The sequence below is a fragment of the Ambystoma mexicanum genome, chromosome 7q, assembly GCF_040938575.1.
Source record: "Ambystoma mexicanum isolate Mex_15411 chromosome 7q, UKY_AmexF1_1, whole genome shotgun sequence".
In the NCBI taxonomy this organism is placed as follows: Eukaryota; Metazoa; Chordata; class Amphibia; order Caudata; family Ambystomatidae; genus Ambystoma; species Ambystoma mexicanum.
This window is the reverse complement of record NC_090941.1, coordinates 1126480782-1126501411: the sequence shown is the minus strand read 5'-3', so window position 1 is coordinate 1126501411 and position 20630 is coordinate 1126480782. Positions and strand designations below refer to the sequence as shown.

The 20630-nt window shown below is 46.1% G+C and overlaps 1 protein-coding gene across 1 annotated transcript in view; it reads left to right on the top strand.

Annotated features, from left to right (window-relative positions):
• Nucleotides 1-8191: 8191 nt before the first annotated feature.
• Nucleotides 8192-20630, top strand: part of LOC138528279 (nicotinamide N-methyltransferase-like) — a 110005-nt gene continuing 97566 nt past the window's right edge. The window contains exon 1 of the mRNA XM_069639741.1: nt 8192-8386. Within this exon, the coding sequence (XP_069495842.1) occupies nt 8242-8386 (145 nt within the window). The 5' untranslated portion in view covers nt 8192-8241. The remainder of the gene's footprint in view (nt 8387-20630) is intronic.

Sequence of the window (20630 nt, the reverse complement as noted above, 5' to 3'; positions counted from 1 at the left end):
GTTGTTGCTACTGCTACCGCTTTACCATCTACTAACATTCCCCTGGCACCAGCAGGTGGGCTGACTGTGTCAGGTGGACGAGAGAACACTGCTGATAAGGTAAGGAGAAGTAAGCACAGTGTTGACACAGACATGAAGGGAGTAGACATGTTTCTCACCGACACTGCTCGAGTGTCTAGCAACATGTGGTACAAACACATGACAAAAGCAGGTAAGGAAACCACCGGAGAGAGCTGTTATGTATGCTCTTTGATCCCCTAAGCCATGAGTACCTCTAGAACGTTCATAGCAACTGAAATACCAGCAGCAAGGGCACAGTGTCTGATGTATCTTGCGACCGTAAAAGCGCAAGGAGGATTCCAAGGGAAGACAGCAACATTGAGATGGATGTCCAAAGGAACATTCCTGTATGAAGATAATTGCATAAAGACATTAGACATGATGAACAATTATTGGCAGCTAGATGAAGCCATACAGTACATCACTGACGGGCCTGAGAAGGGAGAAACGAAGACTATCACACTGAAGGAACTGCTTTGTCCCTGGACAAAGTGATGGAGATAGGAGGAGAGCCTGGCTGCTGGGAAAGGCCACAAATACTAGTGTATGGATGAATGTACACAAACGATGGATGGCAAGATGGAGTGGTGGGAAGAAAGGCACTGACACTAGCCCAGTCGTTGGTGAACAATGTGTAGGAAGAGAACGACAATGGCCTGAAGGAATGGGATGTCAGTGCGAAATTGCTGACATGGGTAGAACATGAAGCTAGACCGATGTAGATAATCCCTCTGAAAACACCAGCCCTGTGCTATCAGAACAGTGGCGAGGTTGAAGTGGGTGAGAATGTTGGGTAAAAAACAATTGAACAACTTGCAGCAATGAGAGTGGGAACAGCAGTGCTGATGAATCACTACTGGGCTTGTGGATCGAAGGCGTATGAGAAGCTGCCACCCGAATGGGGAGGAGTTTGCTCACTGGTACACATCAACATGCCTTTGTTGGTCGTACCCAAGAAGGATGTGAAGCTCGATGAATTCCATAAAATGAACAAAAATAAGAGAAGGAAGAGATCGGATGGGGTGACACCAACGGCCCAGGTGGAGAAGACAGACAAATGGGAAGGATTGTGCAGAATGAAGAGAAGCGGTAATCACTACTCGGAGGCATCAGAAACGGCACTGGACGAGATTCCATCAGAGCACAGGTTGTTCTGCAGGACACAGATGTTCTTTGCATGAATAATGCTAGGGATACAGATCGCCAAGTGGTTACAGATCACTCATTGGGAGCTGATGGTAATGATTAACTCTACAGTGAATGGGTTCAACGCCCATGGGGATGTACCAGGCCAGCCACCTGACATGGGAGAGCCAGTAGAATAACATATATAGGCAACCATATAGGTCATTAGGCTCTTGACAGCCAATCCCTGAAGTTGATAGGGTTTTGGAGGAAAGCCAAGGTAGTGACGAAGCAGTGATGTAATTATACATCAAAACTGGCCTGCGAACCAGGAGAAGTTGAGATGTCCATGGATTTCTTCAGTCCCTGTGCTGATCCCTGTTGGTTTTGTCAGTAATAAACCGCAGTTTGAACTTGCCGTTCACTGAGTCCTCCGCTTGTTCTGTGGTAGGTGGTAGGCCTTCCCAGAGTCTGCGAACTCATAGTTGCCCTCTGGGGTTTGTCCCAACAAGTAAAATGAATTAGCACATGGCAATTTAGTTACTGGGTTAAGGTTTTTCACTTTTTCCACCAGTTGTCTCTGATAGATGTTTAGTGGCATTATGGTGTGTAGAGAACCAGAATCTGCCATCAACTGCATGCAAACTCCTACAATTGTTACTTGATGCATTGCTCTTTCATTCCTCGCAAAAGTATTTGAGTCCTCACCAGGACCCCATGATAGACTTACTTCTTCTCTTTCAGCTTTGCACTTGCTGAGTATGTCTCCATTTACCCAAGCGAATTACTTTCTCTCACCTGCTCCACTTGTTTCATAAAATGTTTTCCTAAAGGCATTAGCAATGTGACGACCTGTTCTGCCACACGTCCCGGGGTGGAATCCTGATTCTATCATTCCTATGCAGGACTACACATCCCTTGAATGCCTGGTCTGAAGGCTCGCTAGATCTCTTGGCCTTTCTCTCACTGTGGCCACTATCTACAGGCCACCCAGCCAGGTCACCTCCTTCCTCTCTGAGTGGGCGAACCCCTCCTCCTCCCCCCTAACCTCTACCTCTCAACTTCTCCTGCTCAGAGACATTAACAACCACCCGGATGCTACCTGCCCGTCATCAGGATTCTTTCGCAATCTCTGTGATTCTCTCTCTCTTTCTCTCTCTCTCTGTCTCTCTCTCTCTCTCTATTCTTCCATCTGGGCCCACTCACTGTGCAAGGCACACCCTGGATGTTGTGATCTCCTCAGAACTCTGCCTCTCCAACCCTCTCACCACTCCTCTCCCCTGGAGTGATAACTTTCTCCTTTCTTCCTGCCTCTCTCTCTCTCTACCCCTCAGGGCAAGCTGACTGCAGCACTGCAACCTGCCTTCCTGGTCATTGGACCCATGAAGCGTGTGTAACAGTTGAGCCTTTCGCCACTACTTTCTCTCCTGCTTCTGCACCTTTGGCTGACTCACATCCTGACACAGCCCGATCTAACCTTCATCTTTCTATCTCTAACACTCTTGATGTACTTGCCCCTGTCATGAGCATCTGCTTGAAGCCCAAATCCAAGTGCAACTCTTGGTACGACTCCAACCTCATCAACCTCAAATGCAAGTGCAGGGTGACTGAGAGGAACTGGAGGGTATCCGGTGCACCCTCTTACAAACTGGCCTGCCGCCTGCTCCAAAGGCAATACAGCATCTAACAACTCAGCCGAATTCTTCAAAATCTGCAAGATGCTGTCCAATCCTGCTGCAGTCTCTACTTCTCTTGTTCCCTCCCAGGCCCTCTGTAAGCCTTGGCTTCTCATTTCATCACTAAAACTCAGGACATCCTGTCCACCCTCTCTTCCTCTTCCTTTACTCCTTCTCCACTCCCGGCCTGCCTGTGGCCATCTCTCCTCCTCCCTTCTCTTCCTTTCCCTTGTTCACCCCTGGTGATATTTCTAGACAAGTCTGATCTATGAAAGTATAGTCAATGTATTGTCCCCTGCTCATCCAGAACCATCAAGGACCACATTGGCACCCTTGCTCCAGCCTTGGCTTATTGCTGCAATCACTCCCTTGCCACTGGAGCCTCCCCTCCCCCCTTAAACACTCCCTTGTGCACATCTTCCTATATAAGCTCTCTGCTGATCCTTCCTTCTGGCTAACTATCGCCCGATCTCCATCACACCTTTTCTGGGCAAACTCTTAGAAAAGCTGGGCATCTCCCAGCTTAATCTGCACACTGGATCTGTTGATTGTCTCCACGACCAGCAGTCTGGCTTCAAAGCTGCCAGAAGCATGGAGACTGCTCTCCTGAACGCCCATGAAGACCTGCTCTCTAACCTTGATTCTAACCTTCCTTCTGTCCTCATTCTCCTCGATCTTTCCTCTGCTTTTGTTACTGTCAACCATGCCATCCTGCTCAATCGCCTCTGTGATAACCTCACTGATCAGGCCCTGGCCTGGCTGCCCTCCTTTCCCACTGAACGTCCCTCTCAGGTTCAACGGGGGTCTTTCCTCGCTTCTATCTCTCTCTCTACCTGTGGTGTTCCCCAGTGGTCTAACCTTTCTCCCTGGCTTTTCAGCCAATACCTGACCCCTTTCAGTGTTATGCAGATGACACCCAGCTCTCTTTCAGGCTCCCCTCAACCGCCTCTTCTCCTTATCTCATTCAAGATCGTCTGGTCGCAATTCAGGAATGGTGTGCCACCAATGCCAGTAAGACTGGGATCCTCCACATCGGAACACCAGCTCCCTCCTTTCTTCTCTCTCTCTGGCCTCCGATTCTGAGTCCTCTTCATGCTCCTACCTGTGAGGCTAAGAACCCTGGGGTAATTTTCAACTCCACCCTCTCCTTCTCTCCTCTCATTTCTGACATTTCTAAGAAGTCAAACTATCATCTGCATCTCCTCAGAGGTATTCTTCCTTTCCTCACTTTCCCCCAGAGGCTCAGTGTCTCCAGACCTTGGTCCTCTCTATGCTGGACTACTACAACATCTTCCTGCCTCTACTCTCCGCCCTCTGCAACTTATCAAGAACAGGACTGCAAGCCTTGTCCTTGGCCTCTCTCCAGCTCTGAAATGTCTTATTTGGCTCCCAGTGGCAGCAAGGATCAAGTTTAAGATCCTCTGCATTGTCCACAAGGCTTTCTGGGCCTGGGACTGCACTACTTCCAACTCTCTCTTCCTAAACATTTCCCTTCTTGAGTTCTTCGCTCATCCACCTCCAACTCTCTCAGGGTCAGTTGCTTTTCCAAGCAGAGAATTGGGACCGGATCTCTATCTTCGGCTGGGGCCTCCCTATGGAACAGCCTCCCTGCCTCTCTTAAGCTTGAGCAGTTCCACCTCTGGTTTTGGCAGCAATTCAAGACCTTCCTCTTCGCTTCCACTTTCTCTCCCTTGTTGATGTCCCGGCTGCTCCACGCACTGGACAACTGGCCGGCCTCTGAACTTGGGGCCAGTCTCCTGGATGTCCAGCTGCACCTCGCACTACTTCTTGGCTCCCCCAGCACTTGTGGTCTGTATCTGCAACCCTACAGTCCCTTCCTCTGCACTTATGAGCCACCCGCTGCTGCACTTTCTTATTTACCTGCACTTATGAGCCACCCACTGCTGCACTTTCTTATTTACCTGCACTTATGAGCCACCTGCTGCTGCACTTTCTGATTTACCTGCACTTATGAGCCACCCGCTGCTGCACTTTCTTATTTACCTGCACTTATGAGCCACCCGCTGCTGCACTTTCTGATTTACCTGCACTGAGCCACCTGCTGGATGCACCTTTGCATTACCTGCACTGAGCCACCCGCTGCTGCACTTTCTTATTTACCTGCACTTATGAGCCACCCGCTGCTGCACTTTCTGATTTACTTGCACTGAGCCACCTGCTGGATGCACCTTTGCATTACCTGCACTGAGCCACCCGCTGCTGCACTTTCTTATTTACCTGCACTTATGAGCCACCCGCTGCTGCACTTTCTTATTTACCTGCACTGAGCCACCTGCTGGATGCACCTTTGCATTACCTGCACTGAGCCACCCGCTGCTGCACTTTCTTATTTACCTGCACTTATGAGCCACCCGCTGCTGCACTTTCTTATTTACCTGCACTGAGCCACCTGCTGGATGCACCTTTGCATTACCTGCACCTCTCACTCCCTCCACCCCTCAGAACTTCTCCCCTTTCCCTTCCCTACACTTCTGCGCGATTTGCGCAATCTGAATGACACAAGGCCTAGTGAGATTGTTGTTTTGTCCTCCCTCTCTTTACCCCTCCTTATCTTGTCGCACCTAGAAACATTTGTGTACAGGCACGTTATAAATGCCATATCATATCATCTGTTGCATAATTCGCCAATAACAAAACACGTCTTGGAATTTGCAATATGGTTTTGTGCCCCACATCTGTAACACCATGCATTACATTATCCCTTCTGCGTTGTTTCTTTGTGTTGATTTTTGTTTCTTTCCTCTTTAAAAGGTGTCCCACACACTTGCATATTGTCTGCAGCCTTGTCTTTTGCTATATTCTTACAAGCTTCGGATGACCTTTCTATACTTTTCAGAATGTGAATAACGTCATAAAGAGAAGGCTCAGATTCTTCCCATATTCTCTCTCGTATTTGATCATTTGACTTGTGCACCATTATTTGGTCCCTCAATGCTTCTTTTAGGAATTGTCCAAAATTGGCAACGCCTCTCCAGGCTGCTAAAATTTCATCTATGGATTCTCCTGCCAATTGATCTCTCATATAAAAAGTGAGCCTATCTAGAATCACACTTTATTCCTTTTTATACTGTTTCTCATTGAGGCCACTACCTCTTCATATACATGTATGCATACCTCTTGCCCCTCAGAACCCAGAGTCAATTATTGTGGTTCCATAATCCTCTGGTAGAAATGATGAATTTACAGCTGTAGCTAGTTCCTTGGATAAGTTCATAGTATGGATTAAATACATTTCAGTTAGGTATTTAGCCACAGCCCACCTCCTCCATCGACCTTGTCCTTTCTCTCGCCTCTTCCATTCTAGAATCCTCAACCTCCTTGCATCACAAGATTCTAATTCAAGCCAAACACAACAGATATCTTTTGTCAGGCCCATTTACTCAGGCATCCCGATTACCAGACACCTGTTATATAGTGCAGACAGATGCCTGTGACACTGGGATAGGGGCTGTCCTTCCACAGTTAGGTGATGCAGGCAGGGAGCATCCAATATGCTTTATTGGTTGCCAGCTTAAGGACAGAGAGGTCAGCTGGATGACGTTAGAAAATTAACGTGTTTCCATTGTGTGGGTCCTTCAGAGCTATTTCTGTCGCGTGAAGAGGAAAGAATCCAGAATGGTTTGCAGGAAGATATTAGAGACAGACAGAGAGGGGTGAAAGAGATGCAAAGGAAGTAAAGTGTTCATGTTAGAGGTCTGGGTAGAATTGAGCGTAGAAACATTGATTGGAAGAGGATGGAAAAGAGTGGGCTACACATCCTTGGCCAGCCACTATCCTGAGCCAGGCAAACTTCAAAGAGGTCGTCCAGTCACTGAACCTCAAGAGAAATTGTAGCATTAAGCCATGCATCAAAACATATTAGGTTCAACAACCTTTTTGGCAGTATGCAGCTACAGAGAGATCTTTTGAAGCTACTTTCTTATGTTTTAAGTTCATATCGCCTTCCTAATTGTCCGGCAGCACACACAGAATCTACTGTAAGGGCAGATCATTGCCACAATAAGGGGGTAGAAGGCTGGACTGGAATGCATTTTTTAATTAGCTTGATACTTGAATTTTTGCCAAATTATAGCATTTTAGAATGGTTTATGCTTTTATTTGTAATTAGTCCAATCGTCTGAACAAATAGAATTTTGATAGCAAAGTATAACCTATCTCTGTTTATTTTATCAGCACACGTTTTATAATGTGAATCTCGTGCTACGCTATAATAGTTACAGATACATTTGATTACTGTTCACAGGGTTTCCCGTAGTGCCCCGAATCCTCAAGCGGAGGCACCTGCATTCTTCAGGTAATTGATGAAGGTAAATTAATTATTCAAATGTTATTTCTGAATCTACTCTCAAAGGAATTCCGGGCAGAACACGGGGAAGGGAACACTATTTCCTGGAGTCACACAGGCCAGCACCATAAGCACCCACATTGCTGTATATAATTGTCCAGTTTTAGGCTAAACTTACATTTCATGATGAATAATCTCTGTTGTCATTGACTCACACTCTTTGCTGTGCAACATTCCCCATAAGCATAGAGTGACAGACTGGAAGAAATGCTGGAACAGCGAGCTATGTCCACAGATATTTTAACTCAGCTCCAAACTAGTTCTTATTTTAAAATGACCCGGCAAAGGCAACCTCAATGGGAACACAATGTCATCATGCATATCAGGTTATTTTTGAAAAACAACAAAAAGAATCCCTTTATCACCTTCTGCAAAAGACCACTAAGTTATTGTCACACATCATTATCAGGCAGAATGAGTTGCTTAGGATGGGTGTGAGGTCAAGCCAAAGCATTTGCAACACTGTATTGTTATGAGTGAATTTATAATAATTATGATTGGTTATTTATAACGAGCTTCATACCCAGAGGTTTCTACGTGCTGCTCCCAAGGTGAGTGCGTTGCCCCTGAGCTATCCTCCGGACACTCATTGGTCAGAATCAATCTCTATGATATATTTTCTATCACATATCACCTATCCTCTCATATATCTTTTAGGCATCTAACTGAAGATAATGTCTAGATAGCAAGGATGTCTTCTGTGAGAAACGGATTCAAACTGCATGGTTAAATATGCAAATCAGTTCGCATAAAATAGGGACCAATCAGCATTGGCAGCACCTCAGGACAAAATGAGTCTTCGTGTTTGTGACACTGCATGTTTGATCAAACAGAGCAAAGAAAAGCACCAAAGGGTAAACATTATAAACTGAAAGCCCAGCACGTGATGGTGGGGGGAGGAGATATGGTAAGTAGATTTCAAGCCACTTTATCCATTCGTGATTGAGTGGCTTTGAGCATTGTTTTACTTACAGGCAGGAGAGACAGACACAAGAGACAAGTCGAATAAGTGAAATGGCCTCCCGTTCAGCCAGGTGCCTGCTGTATGAGAAACTTTATAAAGCAGAACATATTCTTGCAACATATATCCATGAAGACGCTGAGTTTCTGGAAGAAATCCAGCTGCTATTGACTGAGCTGTGCGGGTTCTACTCTTCGGGTATGTACAGCTGCTCACTTTTTCTTTTTTCTCGCTATTTGATTATTTAACACTTGCTACAAAGACATTGTTTCAATTAACGTTGAATTTTACAAAGAAAGTACTATTGCAATATTATATGTATTTATGTATTGTCACCTTCACATGCATAACGAGTGGCAAAACAATATTTATAACCAATAATTGCGTTAAAACAAATCACACATTTTATTTTTAAATTGTGAAGGGGAAAGGACAGGCAGCAAGCTGTGCACTGTGCTGGGATGGCAGGAGTTAACTGTCGAGAGCAGGAATGCATGTGTCTGAAAGATATCCTGTTCCAAGTGCTCCCTGTGCTGCACTATGACGTGTTCCCATGTCTTTAATTATAACACTTCAGAAGTGTATTCCCTTCTCATGCTTCTTGGAAACAGAAGCCAGCTTCTGCATTGGTACTGGGTCCCACTGAGTTAGATATTGCCTGGTTTTTGAAAGCTATTTGTGTCACATTTGCCTGGAAATGATCTCACCTGATGGACTGTCTTCATCTGCATTCCCTATGAAGTCTGCACTGCCTTGTCTGTTTGCCAGACACCCAGAGGAGTCCTTTTGCTAAAAAGGTTGAAGAGGACGTGCAGGGTTGTGTAGGAGTTGGTGATGCCCAGGGCAAAACGTTTGTTGAGGTTCCTTTGCTATTTTCTGTCCTGTGCCAGTGGCACCACAAATAGGAGATAGGAAAAGCTGTACCAGGGGACCTCTGTCCAAAAAGTAATCACAGTAAAGAAAAAGGAATCCAGACAAGGAGCGTTCACCAAGCAAGAAGTAGCGCAGATTTATTGGACCCACACAGCTGGGAACTATGGTTCACACAGCCGCATGGAACTGAACTGAATGAAATGAGCTTGGCACCGCCCACAGCGGCTGAACATTTTATACACAAATTACAGAATTGCCATACAACATTTTAGTTACATTTTTAGGGCAGGTCCCACACGCTGATTGGTGGAACTATGTTAGAAACCTATATGATTCTGTATCATAAGTGACCCTAATTGGATAAAACCCCTTTTGGCCAAAATCACGTTAACGCCTCTCGTGACGTCACAAACCTTGCCACACTCCCCCACAATGACATAATGTGCTGATCTGTCAAAAAATTTGTTTGCCATTGGTTGGCATTACCCAATTTAAAAATGGATAAACTGCTTCATACGGATTGGGTCTATCATCTTGAGATGGCTGTACGTGTATTCTGAGGGGTGCGCGGGGAGTTTTACATGCGTTTTCGCTAGCGCGGGCGGGGTACGTGATTGGGGGGCTGTATGCTAGTCCACTGGCCTTTGCGCCATGGACTGGATATGTGCGATGTTTTTGGCACACAGGGCGGGGTTGGGGGCATAACAGGTGCTGCTGCAGGGTCGCTGCGCCACTCTGCACCACGGCTGCTTATGGATGTATAAATCCATGAATACACTGTGCGCCTAGATGGGTTTTGGCGCACGTGGTTGGCGCAGACCGACCGCCGCACACGCACTCTGTGCGCCAGCCGCGTGCGCCACTTGTGCGCCGAGTTCTATGAATTACCTCTTAAATGATTTGCCATGTAGCACACACTTTGGTTGACCAGTCTTCTCCAAGCGGTACACCCCTTTTCGAGACGATTTGGCATGGCCATTCCCCAGCAGCGCCCATTTCGGCGCGCCCATTTCGGCATGCCCTTTTTTGTCACGAAAGCCATTACGGCACCATTACTTTGGCGTGAGGGATGTTTGGACGTGGCTGGCATTGCAGCCACTTCTAAATGCCCTCATGCAAAATAAGAACACAGGACTGCACTGCACAAACCTCACCACCTCCCACTTGCGTTGCTTTTCGTTTAATTAAATGAAATTAGTTAAATAATAAAAAAACATACAGCCTTGAACCTTAGTCTGCCATAGTTTGAGGCCCAGCATTTAAACACTTGGCCGCAATGGATTGGTGCTTTATGGGGCATACATTTCATAATTAGCCTATCATTTAATATGTTCAATGATAAAAGGCTAGATATGAAACTTGTGAAAAGGCAAAGGATAACATCATTGTAGCATAATGGTGAAGTGCTGCATCTTGAACTCTTTATGGCCAGGGTTCTCAGATTGCAGCGCTCAGCATAAATAAGATTGTTTTTATTAAATTGTTTCTGTTTCATAATGTTACCCAGAGACGGTGTAGTCCTCTTTTTGAATATATGTGCAGTGTAAGGGGGAATGTGTGGTGTGAGGGTGTGCATGTCATCTGAGAGGGTGTGCATGCAATGTGTGTGTGTTTGATGTGAGCGTGTGTGTGTACATGGTGTGAAGTTGTTTGTGAGGGATAGTTGTGTGAAGTTGATAATGTTGAAGTAAATAAATGTTTCATGTTTAATACATGTTCAATTTTGACCTCTCGCGCCAAAACATCCTTGTGCTGAGAGGTCCCTGCCCCAATTGGCTGTGTCTAAATGGGTGCACTCAAACAGAACCTGCGGCGAAAAGGTCACGCCAAAACAATGTGCACCTAACGGGCCATGCCGAAATGTCCTGTCCCGTGCTCCAAGCCCCTTGCTTTATGGTTGGTCTCTTGGTGACTGTTGTGATACATCGCACAACCACAATTTAAGCAGCACGGAAACAGGAAATAAATGACCGGCTGCAAGACTAACATATGCCCAGGTGCTTTCTGCATCCGTAGCGAAAATAAAAAGCGGCACTCATGAATTTACGCTCAGTACTGCTTAGCTTCAAAGTGAGGAAGGGGCCAGCCCCCTCAGGCCATGTTACTCTAAGTGGTCGTGTAACTGTGTCTCGCTCCTTAGGCACCATGGCCTGAGGAGGCTGGCGTTTATCCTCAGTTTGAAGCTAAACAGAGTCAGTATTGGTTACTGCATGGCTGGGAGACCTGGGTCACCAGTGATTTGTCACTCTCAATGTCACTGTAGCTTTAAACATATCTATTTTCTTTATTATGTATAAAACATTGCAGACTTTGAGAACTCACAATGTTTTTAGGCAAAGCACAGTGAAATTAAATAGTTTGCCATGGATCACACACTTTGTTTAAGCAGCGTTTTCCAAGCGGTACACACCTTTTTGGCGCCATCATTTTGCCGTGGGCTGATTTGGCATGGGCATTCGGCTGTAGCGGCCATTTCGGCACGCCCTTTTCAGCGCGAAAGCCACTCCGGTGCCATTATTTTGGCACGAGGGATGTTGCTTTTCAATTAATTAAATTCAATTAGTTCAATCAAAAAAAAACATATAGCCTTGATCCCTGGGTTCAAGCCCAGCATTTGACCACTATGCCACAATGGCTTGGTGTTTGATGGGGCATACATTTCATACTTAGCCTATAATTTAATACGATCAATGATATGATGAAACTTTTGAAAATCCAAACAATAACATCTTTGTACGATAATGGTGAAGTGGTGCGTCTCAAACTCCTTAAGGCCTGTGTTCTCTAATAGCAGCAATCAGCATAAATGTAATTTTCTTTAATTACATTTTCTCTGTTTTATAAAAATGTGGATGCCGTGTGTAATGAGATTTTTAAAACTAAGAAAACACATTCAGGAACGTGGACTGTCTGCCATCCATGCAGTAGCCGGGACCGGCCGTGCTTAGTTTCGAAGCAAAAAAGGTTCCAGCCCACTTAGGCCAAGTTTCTCTAAGTGTTCTTCTAAGGGGTGGCACCATATATTAGGCAGCGTGGCCTTACAGGGCTGACCCCTTCCTCACTGTGAAGCTAAGCAGGGTTTGATGGAACGACTGCATGGATGGGAAACCCACTGTTGCTGTAAAACAAACCAAAGTTTTTTTTTTTATTGTTGACTGGGAGACTACAAATACCAGAATGCAATTCAGCAAAAGGCAAAACATGTCTCTGAGTGTAAAACCTTCAAGGAGTGAGAGTAGCATGGTTTTAAAAAAAAAACAATAATTCAGATGCCCATCCATGCAGTAACCGGGACTGAACCTGCTTCCCTTCAAAGTGGGGCTGACCCTGCTTAGCTTCAAAGCACGAAAAGGGTCGGCTCATTACTCTAAGTGATCTTGTAAGTAAGGCTCACTTATCAGGCAACATGACCTGAAGAAGCTGGCCCTTTCCTCACTTTGAACCTAAGCAGAGTCTGCCCTGGTTATAGCATGAATCAGAGACCTGGAAGACAATTGAGTCACTGGCCACAAAGCCAGTGATTATTCATTCCAACATCACTATAGTTATGATATTATCTTTCCCCAAAAAATTGAAAAAAATCTAACCGTGGGTACTGAACTATACACACGGTTATCTGTACTCCTTCGTAACCTCGGTTATAGCAGCAAATATCGGCCAAACAGCTGAAAAATAATAAGTGCCCCCTCATCTGTGCCAGCTCCCCCACCCCCCCGGCGACCTCCTGCCATCTCCCTTTCACCAAAGAGGACACGCTGTTTCTGTGACGCAGTTTGCTTTCAGATGTCAGCTATTCGAGGCTACAGAAAGCTTTGTGTTGCAAACTCGGTCCCTGCATCCCCTACAACTCCCACATTTCACTCAGTGCTTTCTAGACATCTGCAAATAGCTTTTTACTGCTTTTGATTTTACCTCGGCTATAGCCACGAACATCTCTCGCAAGATGGTGGTTGTTTCATTTCTGAAAACCATGATCCTGCAATGCACCCCCTTCTCCATCAAATTTTAAAATAACTATGGCACGGAATAACCCCAAACCATGAATGGATCGCGAGTCAACGCTTCGTGCCCAGGTTGTTTCAGACCATGTCTGAATCTGTTCAGCGGTTTAGGCTGTGTGCTTTGGAAAAAATTGACCTTTGTTGTCTATGGGAAAATGAAAAGGAAGTAGGCCACACTTTTGGAAAATAAATGACGCTTAATAACTTTTAGATTTTTTAACACATCCTTACGAAACTTGGCAGCCTGTGACCGACTACAGACATTTAATCACTTTCGAAATTTCGACCAAATCCGTTACTCAAATCGAAAGTTATTAACAACAGAGTTTTGAGGGATTCCCATGTGTCTCCGACTGACCTTAATTATCTATAATATTCAATGAAAAACTTTGTTAAAGGGACGTTATGGTTAAGTTGCACTAATAAAAACCTATGAAATTCAATGAAAAAACTTTGTTAAAGGGACATTATGGTTACAAGTAAAACCAAAAAACCTCAGAAATGTTTGAGTTATGGTAAACTAAGCAACCATAACTCGTGCCTCCACCGTGCAGTGCTAAGACTAACATCCAGGACATCAAAGATGACATCACAAATGTCATTGATGACATCACTCAGGACATCACAGTCCCGAATGCCGTGTGTTTTCTTAGTTTTAAATATCTCATCTCATGTGTAGGGCTGCCGGTGGCTGTGTTATGTTTGTGGGTTGTGGTAACTGGCCACATGTTCGCGTGTATGGCTGCATTACTTTGCAGTGGTTGTGGCCAAGGGACTGTGGACTGTCTCCCATCCATGCATTAAATGGAACCGATTCTGCTTAGCTTCAAAGCAAAGAAAATGCAGCCCCCTCAGGCCTTCTTGCTCTAAGTGGTGTTGTAACGTGGGCTCATTTGTTAGGCAAAATGGCATGAGGCGGCTGGCCACTTCCTCGCTTTGACGCTAAGCAGAGTCTGCCCAGTTACTGCATGAATGAGAATCCTAATGAAAATCCATCCAGTACTTTTTTTTTAAAACAGGTAAAATGTGCGTCTCGAAAAATTTGTGATATCTGGCTCTGCTCCGCGGTCCCATTTCCCTGTTCACTCCGCGGTCAAAAGTTTGATTGGCCTGAAGTGTGGCGTGATGTCGGCGGACATTGGACGCGCCCGGTGGTTGACTGGAGGGAAGCGTAATGTGCCCCATCATTTTGGGTAACGCCACAATGTTGTATCCGAGGATAGTGCGGCACCGAAAGGGGCTGGAAAACATGCTTTGCGGTCCTGGTGGTGGGAAGAGGGGATGGACAGGGTAGGGGAGTGAAAAGTGGTTCATATGATATATTTGTTTAGGTGGAAGAAGACGGTGGTGTGCGAGTACTGCGGAAATTCACCAGTAGCTCCTCAGGCGACTAGCTTCTGTGGTGACTGCAGGCAGGCTCAATTGGGGATGGGGAGTGGATTGCATTTCATATGAGGATATTTGTATAGGTTGTACTATGCTGTGCTGTGTGTCTTGAGCCCCTACCACTTTGGGTGCATGGCCATAGGCCTTGCACTGAAGAGTATGCCCACTGGTTGCAAGTAGGTTTCACATTATTGGCTTGTGTGTGTGGTTTGTGAGCAGTGTACACATTGTTGGTTGCATGGGTGTGGTGATTGTTAGCACGTCCTACAGTTTTGGGTGCATGAGTGGAGGTGATGGAGTCAACAGCCCAGCAGTGTGTCCACTGGCCGAAGTGTTGGAATACTTTTTGTATAGAAATGGATAGGGTTCAAGCGGGAGGTTTATGTGTTTGGGTTGTGGCTATTGTGGCTATTGGCCAGATTACTGAGTACGTTACTGTATTATGATGTATTGGTTGTCAGTAGTTACTAGAGTCTTGGGTGCAGGGGCAATGTTCTGAAGATGTTGTGGTTTGGTTGGAAGTAGTATAATAGTATGTGAACGGAAGTGGGTAGGGGTGCCTGAGGCTGTGTTATGTTTGTGGGTTCTGGTAACTGACTAGATGTTTGCATGCATGGCGGCATTATGTTGCAGGGGTTGGGTAGGGGTGCCGGTGGCTGTGTTATGTTTGTAGGTTGTGGTAACTGGCCACACGTTCGCATGCATGGCTGCATTACATTGCAGTGGTTTTGGCCAAGGCCTAGCCTCTTGGGTGCACCCACTGCAATGTACTGCAGCCATGCATGCAAACACTGTGAAACTGGTTTATGGATTCGACAAATATGTTTATTGAGTGAATTTTTTATTTTCGCTTCAGTCTTTTGGGTAAGTTGTTATAACCATACATTTTAAAGGGATTGTGTCCTCCAACGTATTCCTTATCTTGATAGATTTACTTCCAGCTTGCTGCCCTCATAAATGTTTCTTCAGTAGAGGGCGCTGCGCGTCGACGCCCCTCGAGTTGGTGTCCCTCGACAGCCTCCGTATCGGCGCCGACGTCATCATGCGTATAAATAGACTTGTGCAGCGTCTGTTGCTCAGTTCCGTTTTTCCGCGCTTCGTGGGGCTCAGAATCGTGTTGCTCAGTTCGTTATTCAAGTAGATTCTACTTATTTCTCGAGTATATCTTACTCTTTTCAATGGCTTCCTCATCTGAACCGTCGACCCCACGGTCCGGCTTCAAAAAGTGTCGAGATTGTGGAAAGAAAATGTCCTCACAGGATCTGTTTGTTGTGCCTGGGATCGGAGCACCATTGTTCAGAATGCGAGGACTGCATGTCCATGACGGCGAAAGCCTTGAAGGAGCGTAAGGGGAAGCTCGAAAGAGGTAAGACTGTTAAAACTTCTGCTCCTTTGAAAGTTTCCTCGCCAGAGTCGAGACATTCGTCTCCTCGCCGTCACAGGAAACATTCTCGTTTGAGGTCTCAAAGCAGTTCCCATCACTCTTCCACGATCCAAACATTCGAAAAAGAGGCGTCGAAGATCTCCCTCTTATTCGTCTTCTTCTGTTTCCCCGGAAAGGGTCACCTGCCCCACAAAACACAGCTCTCCAGCTTAGTGGGAGGAATTCCGTAAAAAGATGCTTAGCGTCTTCGAGAAAGCGGCCTCGACCCCCTCGAAGACGGCTAAAGGTGATACCCTGGGTGAAAGACCCGAAAAATCAAAACGCTGCGAGTTGTTGCACCCGGAGAAAGAAACTGCCCGAGAGCGTCCCGAACCCTCGAGCAAAGGCAGTAAGACTGCGTCATCGACGCCATCGTCGAAGGCCCCTTTGACTCATAAATCTGCGTCATCAACGCCATTATCGAAGGGCCCGTCGACGCATAGATCGGTCGAATCGACGCCGTCACTACTTCACAGTCAGTAGTCCTACCGAGGGCTTCCACCATGACCTTGAGAATGTTGTTGATAACCTCGACGACTCCGAGTAGGATTCCGATCCTCTCGAGTTCGTCGAGGTCGCTTCATACATTTTCAACGCCTTTTTCGGTTTCTTCGAAGCCTTTGACTTCCGCGTCGACAACGTCAACGTTTTCTCAACCGGTTACTACAAGCTTAGCCCCTTCTGCTTTAGAAATGGGTTTTAAGCCTTTTCCAAGGTCAGATTATTTCAGAGCCTTGTCCTCTATTTATGAAGAAGGGGAGGATTTTAATCAGGAAAGACCTTTTGGCTTGCAGAGAACTACAACACCTGTACCAGAGGAATTTATCTCTGAAGATAATAGGTTGAAAGACCTTCAAGAGTCCTTGCATGATGCAAGTGGGTTAGATACTTCCCCGGAAGTAGAATTTGCCAAACCAGACCCAGGGGAACATGCTGAGATCACTTATAGAACTTTAATGGCCAGAATAATAGAATTCTTGGTTTGGTCTACACCTTCACCTGCTTTTCAACAATATGATTTTACAGACATCTTAATTAGAGGCCCACAGGAAGATCCTGTGGTTCCATTTCATACTGCATTACAGAGGAAAATATAGACCAACTGGGAAACTCCTGAGGTTATCCCGGCAGTTAACAAAAAACTATCTGCCAAATATAGGGTATCTGCTTCTGACCCTGTATATTTGTCCAAACACTCCGAAGAGTCTGGTTGTTCAAGCAGCAACATCATCGAACAGTAAATCTGCATACCCTACTGTTCCACAGAACAGGGATGATAAGAGATTTGACACTATGTCAAAAAAGGTCTTTTCTGCGTATAGCATGGCACTTAAATCCATTAATGCTACTTGTACGCTCGCAAGATTCAGCCATACACTTTGGGAGTGTGCTTCATCAGCGGCTGACTGCCTCCCGGAAGGAGAAGAAAGGGAAGCTTTTCTGAACATCATTAAAGATGGTAAAGACGCAATGTGCTAATCCCTTCAAACTGGCATTTATTCTGCTGACGGTATCAGCAGGGCCATGGCGGCAAGTACTACAATCTGCAGATTTGCGTGGTTGCAAAAGTCTGGTTTTGCTCCAGATGTACAGGCCAGACTTTTGAATATGCCCTTTGACGGCTCTTCTTTATTTAGTAAGAAGGCTGATGACAGCCTAGAGAAGTTACAAACATCCAAGGCAGCAGCAAAATCCCTTGGAGCTGCAATCCGTCAAACTCCCTATCGCCCCTCAGGTACCTCTTGGAGAGGTAGGTCCTTTCGTTTTTATTCTGCATTCGGAAAAGGCAGAGGACAGCCGGCTCAAAGAGGCCAAAAGAAATTCACCCGAGGTGGACGGGCTAAAAGTACAAAAGCCGCAGCAGCAGCAGGTGCCTCTTTACCCTCGACATCTGCATCAGCCGCCTCTAAACCACTCTGAGGACTCTCCTCACAAGACACCAGTAGGGGGCAGGTAAACTCAACATCTGACGGAATGGCAGGCTATTACGTCAGATGCTTGGGCATTGGAGACAGTTGCCCAAGGTTACTGCCTGCCTTTTCTACGCACCCCTCAGAGTCATCCACCGGGGAACAACTCTTTGAAGTTTCCAGATCCGCTCCTTTTGCAGGAGATTCTAGACCTGCTGGAGAAAGGTGCCATAGAACCGTTACCTGTAGCGGAGAGGAACAAGGGTTGGTATTCCCCCTACTTCTTGATACCGAAGAAGGACGGAGGACTGAGACCCATCTTGGATTTACGAGAATTGAACAAATTCCTCAGGAAGAACAAGTTCAAGATGGTAACTCTCTCTCAGATCCTTCAGGCCCTCCAGCTTCAGGACTGGCTGGTATCTCTAGACCTTCAGGATGCTTATTTCCATGTGTCAATCCATCTCAAACACAGGAAATGCCTGACATTCGCAATTGGCAACTCTCACTATCAATTTCGAGTTCTGCCATTTGGGCTGACCTCCGCCCAAGGGTCTTCACCAAGCTAATGTCGGTAGTGGCTGCAAGTCTAAGGAGGGAAGGGATCCACGTCTACCACTACCTAGATGATTGGTTGATCAGAGCAGTATCTTCGGAAGAAGCTGAGATTCAACTAGATTATGTCTGCCACTTCCTTCACAAACTAGGCTTCTCCCTCAATTTAAAGAAGTCACAGATGATACCATCACAGAGACTCCAGTTTATCGGAGCGGTCCTGGACACTTCCCTGGGGAAAGCTTCGCCACCAGAGGTGAGGGCTCAAGATATTCTGCAGATGGTCACCAAGTTTCAAAATGCCCAACATCTCCCAGCCTTTGACATTTTGAGGTTGCTAGGCCTCATGGCATCCTGCATCTTCCTTGTGCCAGAGGCTCGCCTGAGAATGAGATCCCTCCAGTGGGCACTGAGAACTCAGTGGTCGCAATTCTCAGGAAGAATGTCAGATCTCCTTCACGTTCCAGACAAAGTGGCTCGAGACCTTCAGTGGTGGGCCTGTCGGGAGAACATTTTGAAAGGAGAACTGTTTTGGCAACCATGGCCGGAGATAACAGTAGTCACGGATGCCTCACTCACGGGGTGGGTAGCCCATGCCAACGACTTGACCATCAGCGGTCGTTGGTCTCCATCGGAGTCCAGACTACATATCAACCTGTTGGAGCTGAGAGCTATCAGACTAGCGCTGAAGGCTTTTCTGCCATCTGTACAAGGGAAAAATGTCCTAATAATGACGGACAACACAGTGGCCATGCACTACCTCAACAAAAGAGGAGGCGTAGGATCACTGCCACTGTGCAGAGAGGCAATGCAGCTCTGGTTTTGGGCAATTCAAGAAGGAATCTATCGGCAGTTCACTTAGCCGGAGAGAAGAAATTGACAGAGGACGCTCTGAGCAGGAAGAGCAGTCTCTCATGAGTGGGAGAAAGCTCAGGAAGTCCTTCAAGAGATCTTCACCCTTTGGGGAACCCCTCAATGATGATCAGGAGGTTGAGAAGATTCTGGAAAACTATGATCCTAATTTCCCCAGACTGGGCCGGACCTTCTGGACATGTCCATCTGCCCTCCGATTCGTCTTCCACACAGGGAGGATCTTCTCTCGCAGAAGGGAGGTCAGGTTCTCCATCCAGACATCAGAACCCTCAACCTTCACGCTTGGTATCTGAAAGGTTGAGATACAAGGATTGGGACCTCCCAGATGATGTCATGGAGGTGTTGCTTTCAGCCAGAAGGCCAGCAACAAAGACTTTATACCGCTGCCGTTGGAACAAATTTTGCCGCTGGTGTAGAGAAAATAATATTGAACCCTTTTCATGTGGCACACCAATGGTGTTATCTTTTCTACTCTATTTGGCGAATTCAGGTCTTCAAGTTGGTACAATCAAGGGCTACCTCGCAGCGCTATCAATCTTCAAGCGCACTGCACAGGAGCCATCATATTTCAAATGACCCTTAGTAATACAATTTCTGAAGGGGTTAACCAATGTCTATCCCCCGAGACCGTTCCAAGTTCCCTTATGCAACTTAAATTTAGTCTTAAATGTCCTGATGGGTACTCCTTTCGAACCACTCCACTCTTGTTCGTTAAGATTTCTCAACCTTAAAACTGTCTTATTAGTGGCTTTGACATCTGCCAGGAGGGTGAGCGAATTACAAGCCTTATCTTGTAAACCCCTTCAGACAATTTTTCAGAAAGACAAAGTTGTCCTGCAAGTGAAGCCTAATTTCCTCCCAAAGGTGGTTTCTGAATTCCACATCACTCAGAAGATAATCTTACCCTCATTCTATCCTCCTCCCCATCCAGGGAAAGAGGAAGAGAGGCTGAAGGGGCCCCTGAGGGACTGTCGTTTGTGGAAACAAGGCACAATCACCACACACGAACTGATACGCCAGACACGAGGTTGTAGTCCCAAAATCTAGGGTTTTATTGCAAAGCAAATAGTCTCAGTTGGCCCATTGGTCCCACGCCCCGCAACGTGTGTCTACCAGACCTTGGGGGACGCAAGAGATCGAAATTCGTACAACAGTTACATATATACAAAACAAGCATCTAGCAATCAGTAGTGTCACAACTTATACCGCCCCTATTGCATTTCCTTTGAACTGGGCACGATGATTGACAATGGTGACGAGTTTGACACCTTCAAACATTCATTGCGTAACAGTTTGCAATTTTGGAAGCCCACAGACACTAAGTCTGTGTTTTAAAGAACACAATGCTTCTGTTTCTACAAGCAAGCTGTGCATAGGGCGAGACACATTATAGGCCTTGCTATCTCCTCATTTCTATTCAT